We start from the raw sequence: 13,503 nt of genomic DNA on the forward strand, positions 1-13,503 counted from the left end.
GAAGTCAGGGGATCAGGGAGCCAACTCACACAGGGTGTCAGAGTAAAAGGGGGTGCCATTTATAACCCTGAAGAGTAGGGACAAAGGGGGTGCCGAATAGGGGCCTGGAACGGACTGTAGGGGACCCCACGCTGTTTTTTTTTTCAGCAATAGTGACATAAGCTGATATAAACTGAAGTGCCTATATATATATATATATATATATATATAGGCACTTCAGCAAGCAAGAGTAACTGCAAGGCCTTGGTTACGGTGTTCAGGCACCACCTTCCACAAAGGCCCAATTTCTGGCACTTGTATAGCACATGCGATTTCAAATTTGCATGGAATTCTTACCAGCAGGTCCCATTCCTGCACCAAGCAAGGGTAACTGTGAGGGATTGGTTACGGTGTTCAGGCACCACATACAGCAAAGGCCCAATTTTTGGCACCTGTATGACAAGTACATGCAATTTCCAAATTGGTATGGAATTTTTAGCAGCAGGTCCCGTTCCTGTGCCCAGCAAGAGTAACTGCGAGGGGTTACGGTGTTCAGGCACCACCAAAAACCAAGACCCAATTTTTCTGCACCCGTATGACAAGTACATGCGATTTGAAATTTGTATGTATATTTGTATATGACATTTTTTGCTTTAGAAATGTCAGTATTGCTGCAGCAGGCTACATACATCGTAGAGATGCACTACTTTACAGGCACATTCAGGGAACCCCCAGGCACGATATTTGAAGGAATTTTTCATTTTTATATTTTTACTTTAAGCCTCATTAAAATCAGTAAATCACTCCTCCTTTAAAAACGATAGTTTTTTTAAAAACAATTTTTCATTGCTACATGTTCCCCAGGTCAGTACCCAGACCCCCATACACTTTTTTGGGGCAATAACTTGCATTGAAGCCTTCAAAATCAGACCGTTTGATTTTCAAGGTTCGAGTCCCATAGACTTCAATGGTGTTCGAGCAAACTTTTCCTCTGTTCGTGGTGTTCTGGTGTGAACCGAACCGGGGGGGGGGGGGGGCTCATCACTAGCTATGGGTAACCCAGGGGAACCCGTAACCAGCAGCTACCAGGGGAGTAGTGCTACACTTACAAGATATTTGGGGTGTGCAGCCCTCTGCTTTCCATGTGTTTTTTCAATTTCAATGGCATCATAGTTTGGAGCACAGGTCTCAGGTGGCACAGTACCCGTAAAGCGGTAGTAAACGGTGGCATTTAGGGGTGGGGGGAATCCCCTGCAAGGCAGTGGCATTTTGTGCTAATATGCATCACCAGGGCTTTTCTTTCTCAGAGAATAGGTGCAGGAACCCTTCTGAGTCACTTGTTGTCTCCGCCCCCTATCCACCATCAAACACCATTCCTTTTATCCAACCCATACCCACCTCCCAGTATCGCCAGTTTTAGAGAATACAGAATTTGTATGGAATTTATTTATGGTGCCAAAAAAATGCATTAACCACTTCCCGAAAACCGAGGTACCTGTACCTGTACGTTGGCTTGCAGAAGTGATTGTACCAGGATGATATGCAGCTGCGGGCATCACCCCGGTACCATTCTTTAGAGCCGGCGGCCGGCTTTCAGGAGATAACAGCCGATGCGGCTCAGCAGCCACTCGGCTGTTATCCCTTTTGAAATCGGCGCCATTGGCAGCCGAGTAAATCGGAAGTGACGTTGTGACGTCGCTTCCGGGTTTCATGATCAGAGACCTGATCAAAGCCGAATCCGGCTTTGTTCAGGACTCCAATTAGCCGGCGCACGTGCTGGCTGGTTGGAGTCCCAAACAAAGCCAGATTCAGCTTTGCTCGGGTCTCTGATCATGAAACCCGGAAGCGACGTCACAACGTCACTTCCGATTTACTCGGCTGCCAATGGCGCCGATTTCAAAAGAATGTCAGTGGGTGGGAAGGGAGAACCGGGCAGAGCAGCGGAAGGCGGCAGGAGGGGAGAGGGGGGGGATACGTCTCCTCCCACTCACTGGGATAACAGCCGAGTGGCTGCTGAGCCGCATCAGCTGTTATCTCCTGAAAGCCGGCCGCCGGCTCTAAAGAATGGTACCGGGGTGATGCCCGCAGCTGCATATCATCCTGGTACAATCACTTCTGTAAGCCAACGTACAGGTACAGGTACCTCGGTTTTCAGGAAGTGCTTAATGCATTTTTTGGCACCATAAATAAATTCCATACAAATTCTGTATTCTCTAAAACTGGATGTACTGGGAGGTGGGTATGGGTTGGATAAAAGGAATTTTAAAAAACTGTCAGTATTCAAAAATTCAGATTTCAGCATTTTGAATACATTGAAGTGCAGAGGAGGAGTTTGGGGTCTTTTAGACCCCCGATCCCTCAATAAAGAGTACCTGTCACTGCCTATTACTGTCACATTCCCCCCCTCCCCCCCCCAATTCCTCCATAAAGAGTACCTGTCACTGCCTATTACTGTCACATTCCCCTCCTCCCCCCGATCCCTCCATAAAGAGTACCTGTCACTGCCTATTGCTGTCACATCCCCCCCCCCCCCGATCCCTCCATAAAGAGTACCTGTCACTGCCTATTACTGCCACATCCCCCCCCCCCCCCCCCCGATCCCTCCATAAAGAGTACCTGTCACTGCCTATTACTGTCACATTCCTCCCCTCCAATCCCTCCATAAAGAGTACCTGTCACTGCCTATTGCTGTCACATCCCCCCTCCCCCTGATCCCTCCATAAAGAGTACCTGTCACTGCCTATTGCTGTCACATTCCCCCCCCCCGATCCCTGCATAAAGAGTACCTGTCACTGCCTATTACTGTCACATTCCCCCCTCCCCCCGATCCCTCCATAAAGAGTACCTGTCACTGCCTATTGCTGTCACATCCCCCCCCCCGATCCCTCCATAAAGAGTACCTGTCACTGCCTATTACTGTCACATTCCTCCCCTCCGATCCCTCCATAAAGAGTACCTGTCACTGCCTATTGCTGTCACATTCCCCCCCCCCCCCCCGATCCCTGCATAAAGAGTACCTGTCACTGCCTATTACTGTCACATCCCCCCCCCCCCCGATCCCTGCATAAAGAGTACCTGTCACTGCCTATTACTGTCACATTCCCACCGTCGATCCCTCCATAAAGAGTACCTGTCACTGCCTATTACTGTCACATTCCTCCTGATCCCTCCATAAAGAGTACCTGTCACTGCCTATTACTGTCACATTCCTCCCCTCCGATCCCTCCATAAAGAGTACCTGTCACTGCCTATTGCTGTCACATTCCCCCCCCCCCCCCCCCGATCCCTGCATAAAGAGTACCTGTCACTGCCTATTACCGTCACATCCCCCCCCCCCCGATCCCTGCATAAAGAGTACCTGTCACTGCCTATTACTGTCACATTCCTCCCCTCCGATCCCTCCATAAAGAGTACCTGTCACTGCCTATTACTGTCACATTCCCACCGCCGATCCCTCCATAAAGAGTACCTGTCACTGCCTATTACTGTCACATTCCCCCCGATCCCTCCATAAAGAGTACCTGTCACTGCCTATTACTGTCACATTCCCCCCCCCCGATCCCTCCATAAAGAGTACCTGTCACTGACTATTACTGTCACATCCCCCCCCCCCCCGATCCCTGCATAAAGAGTACCTGTCACTGCCTATTACTGTCACATTCCCCCCGATCCCTCCATAAAGAGTACCTGTCACTGCCTATTGCTGTCACATTCCTCCCCTCCGATCCCTCCATAAAGAGTACCTGTCACTGCCTATTACTGTCACATTCCTCCCCGATCCCTCCATAAAGAGTACCTGTCACTGCCTATTACTGTCACATTCCCACCGCCGATCCCTCCATAAAGAGTACCTGTCACTGCCTATTACTGTCACATTCCTCCCGATCCCTCCATAAAGAGTACCTGTCACTGCCTATTACTGTCACATCCCCCCCCTCCCCCGATCCCTCCGTAAAGAGTACCTGTCACTGCTTATTACTGTCACATTCCCCCCCTCCCCCCCGATCCCTCCATAAAGAGTACCTGTCACTGCCTATTACTGTCACATTCCCCCCTCCCCTCCGATCCCTCCATAAAGAGTACCTGTCACTGCCTATTACTGTCACATTCCCCCCTCCCCTCCGATCCCTCCATAAAGAGTACCTGTCACTGCCTATTACTGTCACATTCCCCCCTCCCCCCTCCCGATCCCTCCATAAAGAGTACCTGTTACTGCCAATTACTGTCACATTCCCCCCTCCCCCCTCCCGATCCCTCCATAAAGAGTACCTGTCACTGCCTATTGCTGTCACATTCCTCCCCTCCGATCCCTCCATAAAGAGTACCTGTCACTGCCTATTACTGTCACATCCCCCCCACCGATCCCTCCATAAAGAGTACCTGTCACTGCCTATTGCTGTCACATCCCCCCCCCGATCCCTCCATAAAGAGTACCTGTCACTGCCTATTACTGTCACATCCCCCCCACCGATCCCTCCATAAAGAGAACCTGTCACTGCCTATTACTGTCACATTCCTCCCCTCCGATCCCTCCATAAAGAGTACCTGTCACTGCCTATTGCTGTCACATCCCCCCCCCGATCCCTCCATAAAGAGTACCTGTCACTGCCTATTACTGTCACATCCCCCCCACCGATCCCTCCATAAAGAGAACCTGTCACTGCCTATTACTGTCACATTCCCCCCCCCCCCCCGATCCCTGCATAAAGAGTACCTGTCACTGCCTATTACTGTCACATCCCCCCCCCCCCCCGATCCCTGCATAAAGAGTACCTGTCACTGCCTATTACTGTCACATTCCTCCCCTCCGATCCCTCCATAAAGAGTACCTGTCACTGCCTATTACTGTCACATCCCCCCCCCCCCCGATCCCTGCATAAAGAGTACCTGTCACTGCCTATTACTGTCACATTCCTCCCCTCCGATCCCTCCATAAAGAGTACCTGTCACTGCCTATTACTGTCACATCCCCCCGATCCCTCCATAAAGAGTACCTGTCACTCCTATTACTGTCACATTCCCCCCGATCCCTCCATAAAGAGTACCTGTCACTGCCTATTACTGTCACATCCCCCCGATCCCTCCATAAAGAGTACCTGTCACTGCCTATTACTGTCACATTCCTCCCCTCCGATCCCTCCATAAAGAGTACCTGTCACTGCCTATTGCTGTCACATTCCTCCCCTCCGATCCCTCCATAAAGAGTACCTGTCACTGCCTATTACTGTCACATCCCCCCTCCCCCCGATCCCTCCATAAAGAGTACCTATCACTACCTATTACTGTCATATTCCCACCGCCGATCCCTCCATAAAGAGTACCTGTCACTGCCTATTACTGTCACATTCCTCCTGATCCCTCCATAAAGAGTACCTGTCACTGCCTATTACTGTCACATTCCCCCCGATCCCTCCATAAAGAGTACCTGTCACTGCCTATTACTGTCACATTCCTCCTGATCCCTCCATAAAGAGTACCTGTCACTGCCTATTACTGTCACATTCCCCCCTCCCCCCGATCCCTCCATAAAGAGTACCTGTCACTGCCTATTACTGTCACATTCCCCCCTCCCCCCTCCCGATCCCTCCATAAAGAGTACCTGTCACTGCCTATTACTGTCACATTCCCCCCTCCCCCCTCCCGATCCCTCCATAAAGAGTACCTGTCACTGCCTATTACTGTCACATTCCCCCCTCCCCCCTCCCGATCCCTCCATAAAGAGTACCTGTCACTGCCTATTACTGTCACATTCCCCCCGATCCCTCCATAAAGAGTACCTGTCACTGCCTATTACTGTCACCAGGGATGTTGCTATTCCTTGTGACAGCAATAAAAGTGATCAGATTTTTTTTTTTTAAAGTGTTAAAAATAAAATATTTAATTATATAAAAACTATTTTAAAGCACCTCCATCGCCGTGAGCTTGCGAACGGAAGAAAAAGCATACGTAAGTTGCCCCCGCAGATGAAAACGGTGTTCAAACCACACATGTGAGGTATTGCCACGATCGCCAGAGTAAGAGCAATAATTATAGAAAAAGACCTCCTCTTTAACTCTTAATTGGTAACCGTTAAATTTTTTTAAAAGCACCGCCTATGGAGATTTTTAGGTACCGTAGTTTTTCGCCATTCCAGGAGTGTGCGCAATTTTAAACCATAACATGTTGGGTATCTATTTATCCGGTGTGACATCATCTTTCACATTATACAAAGAAATTAACTAACTTTACTGTGTGTTTTTTAGTTAAATGCAGTAAAATGTATTTTCTCTCAAAAAATTGTCATATATATATATATATATATAGTTTGGGGCTTCTAAGTAATTTTCTAGCAAAAAATACTGATTTTAAATTGTAAGCAACGTGTGTCAGAAATAGGCCTGGTCCTTAAGTGGTTAAAGTAGGTCGCTGGCATTCAGCAACAACCAGTAATTTTTATGGAATTTATTACTAATTTAAAAAAAAGCATTAACCACTTCTGGACCGGAAGGATTTGCCCCCTTAATGACCAGGCCATTTTTTTGCGATTCGGCAATGCGTTTCTTTAACTGGCAATTGTGCGGTCGTGCGACGCTGTACCCAAATAAAATTGATGTCCTTTTTTCCCCAAAAATAGAGATTTATTCTGGTGGTATTTGATCACCTGTGCACTTCTTATGTTTTGCACGATAAACAAAAAAAGAGCGACAATTCTAAAAAAAAAAAAAAAAAAACCCAATATATTTCACATTCTGCTATATAACATTCCCAATAAAAAAAAAAAAATGTAAAAATCATTTTTTTTTTATCATTTTAGGCCAATTTGTTTTCTGCTACATATTTTTGATAAAAAAATTCCAATACGCGTATTTTGATTGGTTTGTGCAAAAGGTATTGTGTCTACAAACTAGAGGAAAGATTTATGTCATTTCTTTTTTTTTTTTTTACTGGTAATGGCAACAATCTGCGATTTTTGGCGGGACTGCGACATTGCGGCAGACGGATCGGACCCCTAACTGACATTTTTGGGGGGACCAGTGACATTACTACAGTAATCAGTGCTAAAAATATTCACTGTTACTGTAATAATGACACTGGCTGGGAAAGGGTTAACCCAGGGGCAATCAAAGGGCTAAATGTAAGCCTAGGGGTGTTTTCTAACTGTATGGGGGATGGGCTTGTAGAATCAACACAGAGACCTGTGATCTTAAGTAGGAGGAACACAGGAGCTCTGTATTGATTCCAGAGAGAACAATCGTCTGCTGTGTTTACAACAGCAGACCACCGCTCTGTCTCCATGGGGAGTGACTGCGGGTGCCCGGCGACAATCGCAGCCACCCACTCAGTGAATCAGCTTCCCCGCTGGCAAATGGGGGCATGTGGGCCTCTGGTGGCGCTGCGCGTGCGCTCCCAGGATTCCCCCCTCGGATCGCCATATAGGCAGGATTCGCACAGCCGATCCAGGCTGCTGCAGTATATATGCGCCGGGCGGTCGACAAGCAGTTAACCACTTCTGGACCGGAAGATTTTCCCCCTTTAATGACCAGGCCATTTTTTACGATTCGGCACTGCGTTACTTTAACGGGCAATTGCGCGGTCGTGCGACGCTGTACCCAAATAAAATTGTTGTCCTTTTCCCACAAACAGAGCTTTCTTTTGGTGGTATTTGATCACCTGTGCGATTTTTATTTTTTGCGCTATAAACAAAAAAAGAGCGACAATTTTGAAAAAAAAAACAATATTTTTAACATTCTGCTATATGAAATTCTTATAAAAAAAATTAAAAAATCTAAATTTTTGAACTTTTTAGGCCAATTTGTTTTCTGCTACATATTTTTGGTAAAAAAAAATCGCAATAAGCGTATTTTGATTGGTTTGCGCAAAAGTTATCGCGTCTACTAACTACGGGAATGATTTATGTCATTTTTATTGATTTTTTTTTTTTTACTAGTAATGGCGATGATCTGCGATTTTTTGCGGGACTGCGACATTGCGATGGACAGATCGGACCCCTAACTGACACTTTTGGGGGTACCAGTGACATTACTACAGTAATCAGTGCTATAAATATGCACTGTCACTGTACTAATGACACTGGCAGGGAAGGGGTTAACATTGAGGGTGATCGAGGGGTTAAAAGTGAGCCTAGGGGGGGTGATTCTAACTGTGGGGGGAGAGGCTTGTGAATGATCAAAGAGGCCTGTGATCCTATATAGAAGGATCACAGGAGCTCTGTGATCATTTTAGAGAGAAGAACGGTCGGCTGTGTTTACAACATCCGATCGTCCTTCTCTCTCAGCAGGGAGCGTTTGCGTGTGGCCGGCGGCAATCAGAGTCCCCGCTGCCGAGTGGGGGCGGGAGCACGCCGCCGGTGGCGCGCGCTCGCCCCCTAGCTGCAGGTGCACGACCAACGTAGGTCTACGTCGGTTTGCGCAGTAAAAAGGCGGCGGGTAGTCCGGAAGAGGTTAATGAGACATTAAGGGTCTAAAAGATCAATGCAAATCACGCTGCAAAACATTCTTTCCTGGCTAAGCTAGCGGGGGACAAGGAGTTGGACCTGCAGGGATCTATTAGACCTCTGATGTCTGACCTGCCTTCCATTGAAGCTAATGGACAGCAGATCAGACACCATCAGCTTCTTCCCAGCAACAGCGTAACAGTCAGACCCAGAAAGTTACATACTACACATCACTCCTGGGTTCTTAATAGGAAAGGGAGAATGTTCATTGGTCTCCCTACCCTCTACCTAACTGCACCTGCCATCAGGGCTGGGACAAGGGGTGGGCAGGAGGGGGCTACTGGGCTACTGCCCTGGGCGCAACAGTTTACTGGGGGCACCTTCCTTTTGTTGCAAGGCTGACAGAAGTAGTGACAGTGGCAGTGATTTTAACAAATGAGTGACTGCTGGGTGTAGGATACCCTAAGCTTGCACATCATGAATGGGAGAGGGGGGGGGGCACAGTTTGGCATCTTTGCCCTGGGCGCTGGATGCAGGGCTGCTGTTAGAAATCACTGGGCCCCATGCAGCCTACCTGACAGCCCCCCCCCCCCCAAATATATCAAGACATTATTTTCACTAAAAATATACTAAAATCATTATTAGAGGACACAAACATAACAGAGAACCCCATGTAACTTAGCCCTTTTTAATTGTTTTTTACATTAAAAAAAAGTATAATTTTTTTTTAAAAGATGTACAAAATGTTTACAAATATTTTATTTTACAATTTTTTAAAATGATTTATTACAATGTTTAAAGATTATTATTATTATCTTTATTTTTTTTACAATTTTTTATTTTTTTACAGGACAGGGAAGCCTGCAGCGTTACACAGGGGGCACACACAGGGGGGGGGGGGTTGGGTCGGGGGTTTAATCAGAAGCAGGCAGAACAGGGAGGGGGATCGGAGTCGGAGAAGTAATTACAGGAATGATGCCCCGTGTCTGAGTCTCTCCCTGCAGCAGCTGAAAGCTGGCAGGAGGGGGAGAAATTGGCTTTGAGCTGCTGCAGAGAGCCACACAGGGCTTCCTTCTGTAATTGCCCCTCTGCCCGACCGCACCAATTTGCCCGTGCTGTTGGGGCCCCCCTGTGTGCCCGGGCCCCCTACAGGAGGGCTGGTGCCCCCCCCCCCTATCAGCAGCCCTGGCTGGATGACCTTGTTCCAGCACTGCCTGCCAGAGCTGGGACAAGGGGTGGGCAGGAAGGGCAGCTGCCCTGGGAACTATGATATTATGTGAGGTGGGGGTTGCCACAAGAAGATTGGGGGGAGAAGATTTCTGTTGGAAGGGGGAATTTGGGGGGCAGCAGGGGGTAAGTATTATTCTAGTTGGGGAAGTTTGGGGGGTGGGGTTTGCTAAGAGTGGTGATTTAGAGGGATTTGTGTTGGCGGGGGGGGGGGGGGAGATATGTGTTAGGAGGGGGGAATTGGGGGAATTTGTGCTGGGAAGGAGGATTTGAAGTGGAAGGGGAGGATTTGTGCAAGGAGGGGAGGGGGGAGGCAAAGATTTGTGTCGAGAGGGGGGATTTTCAAAGGGGGCGGATTTGAACTGGAAGGAGGGGGATTTATGCTTGGAAGGTAAACAGGCAGATTAGTGCTCAGTGTTTTTGTCGGGGGGGGGGGGGTTGTTTACACATAATGCTCCTACATGCAGTTTGGCATGTTCGCCCTGGGCTCTAGACAACCTTGTCCCGGCACTGCTGCCTTCCATGCCAGATTCTATGAACCTGCCTTGAAAAGAACCCAAGTATGTTCAGCTAAGAGACAACCTACCTGTGGGTATTGGTAAACATTCAAGAGCTCCGCCACGGCAAGTGTTGTCGGGAAAATGGCATCACCAACAAATCCAGCGACTTCAGGGCTTTCCAAGCCAAAGTAGTTTGGAGCTTTCCCCTTATGGCCAGCGAGTATCTTGATAGTGGAATCTATGGCTTTCAGATTGTACCCACACGTGTCAAACACGTGATAGCCCAGAGTCGTGTTGGGAAGAAGATGGGGATCCTTGTTAATCTCATCAATTGCAAAGAAAAATGCCATCAAGTATTCATACTCTGCAAGATCCAATCTGTGAAGGGTTTAAAAAGTCAAACATATAAAACTCATGATAGAGTGAGCGCTTGGGTCATTTAACAGTCAATCGGGAATTGTAGGCGTGCTGCTCTCCTCAGATGGGGAAACTCCAAAGACTAAAAACACGAAAGAAAGGAGGCACCAGCACCTAGTCTATTACCCTTCCACTTATTGAAAAAAAGAGTAAACAGTATTGAGAATAAACTTCCCTCAGAAAATGGAACTGAGGGATGTATCATCCATACTTACCAAACGCCCATGTATTTGGCAGGGAGGCCTCAGCAAACTATTACAATGCAACAGTTTAAAGGTGAAGAGAGGTTGAGGGGATCAAAGGGATCACCTCAGAAAGGCTGCAGATAAGAGAGGCTTAACACTGGTTAAGTATAAAGTATCAAATTTTATTGGTAGCTAAAATCAAAACAAAAAATGGGAATCGCAAACTATGGTAGGATGCGATTCAGACCTTGAAGGCCCGCAAGGGCAACCTAATAGCACAATCGCTCAACACTACTCACACGTCACTATCCCACCCACGAACCAGAACCAAAGGGCACAACATCCAATGTGCTGGATCGACCAGTCGAAAACCGACTATTAGTCACTTCAACCAACACATGAGATAAGTGCCGGCATGCCTAATAGCCGTGGACGTCTGGAAGCCACAGGTATAGACCACCTAGAAGGAAGGAACAAAAATTTGCTGATAAATACTACTAAAGCTCAACCACTGCAGACATCCATGATGCAGATGAAGATTCAAAGACACGTCAAAATCAACAAACCTTTGGTTCTGGTCTGTGGGTGGGATAGTGATGTGTGGGTAGTGTTGAGCGATTGTGCTATACTGTGCTGAACTCTTTTGCAGCACAGTAACCCGGAAGTGACGTCATGGACGCCGCCTCCGGGTTACATCATCGGAGACCCGATCAATGCCGTTTCCGGCATTCATCGGGACTCCATCCAGCCGGCGGACGTGCCGGCTGGGTGCTCGGGGCTCCCGGTGGGACGGGAGCCTCGAGCAAAGCCACGGAAGGCGGCGGGAGGGGGGGGACGTCCCCTCCCGCTCACCCGGGTAACGATCGAGCGGCTCCCGAGCCGCATCGGTCGTTACCGACGGAAAGCCGACCGTCGGCTTTAAACCACGGTACCGGGATGATGCCTCTAGCTAGAGGCATCATCCCGGTATATAACCCCGCAAAGTCTGCCAACGTATGGGTACGTCAGTATGTGGTAAGTGGTTAAGCACTGCGCAAACTGTTGGCGCTATATAAATCCTGTCTAATAATAATAATACCTCCTTTTCCCATTGATCACGATTGAACTCTAGGATTTGACCTTCAGCAGACTACAAATTATACAAGGGGAATCCTTCCTATAGATGCTGTGAACCCCTATCTCTCCCCCCCTGGGTGATTCTTGACCTTCAGAGGATCCCCATATGGCCAACAGGACATCTTGATGCCTGATTTTTTGTTGATACCTACACATATACTTAGAAGAAAAAAAATGGGAGGTTTGGGACTTTAAATGAGAGACATTGGACAAAAGATAAAAACATTTATTGATACATACATACATGATTGGTAACGTAGAATACAGAATAATAAAATAATGAACAAAACAGGTAAGTAGTCCCCAAATCCCAGTACATCTCAATCAACAAGGCAGAGATTCCAGAAGGTAAAAAATATATGATACAGATCATGACATCATGGGACTCTACGCGTTTCGTGGACTTTGTGTATGCCACTTCTTCAGGAGTAGATGTGTGATATGTATCTAAAAAATAAATAAATATAAGGAAATTGCAACTATGATGATAAAGGGAACTGGAAAGGGGGAGGAGGGAAAGGGGGAGGGACAAAGCCCCCAAAAATTCCAAACTTACATAGGAGTTCTCATAGCACCAGCACTAGATGTGAAGACACGACCATGGGTGCCTCCCATGGGAGCTGAGGGGACACAGGGCAGGCAGGCAGGGTGAGATGCCACATATGTGGTGAGTCTGGGTGATTCAGTAGTGTTGGCAATAGTGGCATCATATTGTCTAATAATGATGAGATATATAAATTATATAAAGTGCATATAAATAAAAAACAACATGATGTTGCTTTCAAGCAAGTGCATATTAAATGAATGAAAATGAAGAAGGTGATGAGGGAGAATGTGGTTTATGAGAGAGAAGATAAAGAAGTCTAGCCCAATCCAAAGAGAGTCAATGAAAACCCTTGTGGAGAAATCATGAGCCACTCATGATGGAGAAACCAAAGAAGGAGAAAGGTGGGGGGGGGAGAAAAATTGTATAAGATTGTGGGACCTAGAGTGAACCAGAGTCCAGGTATCCCCAGGGAAAGTAATCAGTGGGGCATAGCCGTAGTGAAAGACAGAAGGCAGATTACCGAAAGAAGTGTTGATCCCAGAACTCAGACCACACAGTGTCCAGAACATCGCAGACTGCCTCCAATCACTGTGTTCCCAGCGTCACGTCGGTGTAACATAGTAAGGAAGCCGCGGGAGCGGAGGAGACAATAGCAATACCGTCCCATGGGCCACCTATTGTACACTGTGATGGACAAACAGCCGTCGACGATTGGCGCCAAAATGACGCCAGACGTCGGCTCAGGACACATATACTTATGACAACTCTGTGCTACCCTTTCCCCTGATGAATAAATCATCTTAGGATTTCGAAACATGTTGGGACTACTTGGTTCGAATCACTATTTAACAGGATACTATCGTGTCGTTTAATCAATTTGGTAACCGTGTTGCACAGACATCTGTACTTTGTTGTCATTTGTAATAATATGTAATTTTATGAGGTTCTGAGTATTGTTTGATTCACTTAGCCCCTTTATTTCTCTTTTTAAATGTTTAACCACTTCCCGCCCGCCATATACCAAAAGGACGGGCGGGAAGTGGTTGCTCCAACCTGACTAGCCGTCATATGACGTCCATTAGGATTCACCGCTCACTC

At 47.4% G+C, this 13,503-nt stretch overlaps 1 protein-coding gene across 1 annotated transcript in view; it reads right to left on the reverse strand.

The window, feature by feature from the left end:
- LOC309560404 (vomeronasal type-2 receptor 26-like) overlaps positions 1-12,473 on the reverse strand; it is a gene marked incomplete at its 5' end in the record, with an annotated part of 35,925 nt that extends 23,452 nt beyond the window's left edge. Inside the window, 2 exons of the mRNA XM_082264041.1 lie at positions 10,227-10,518; positions 12,415-12,473. Coding sequence (XP_082120167.1) covers positions 10,227-10,518; positions 12,415-12,473 — 351 coding nt within the window. The remainder of the gene's footprint in view (positions 1-10,226; positions 10,519-12,414) is intronic.
- Between the last annotated feature and the right edge of the window lie 1,030 nt (positions 12,474-13,503).

This window comes from Pelophylax lessonae, assembly GCF_965119305.1.
Source record: "Pelophylax lessonae genome assembly, chromosome: 1".
NCBI lineage: Eukaryota > Metazoa > Chordata > Amphibia > Anura > Ranidae > Pelophylax > Pelophylax lessonae.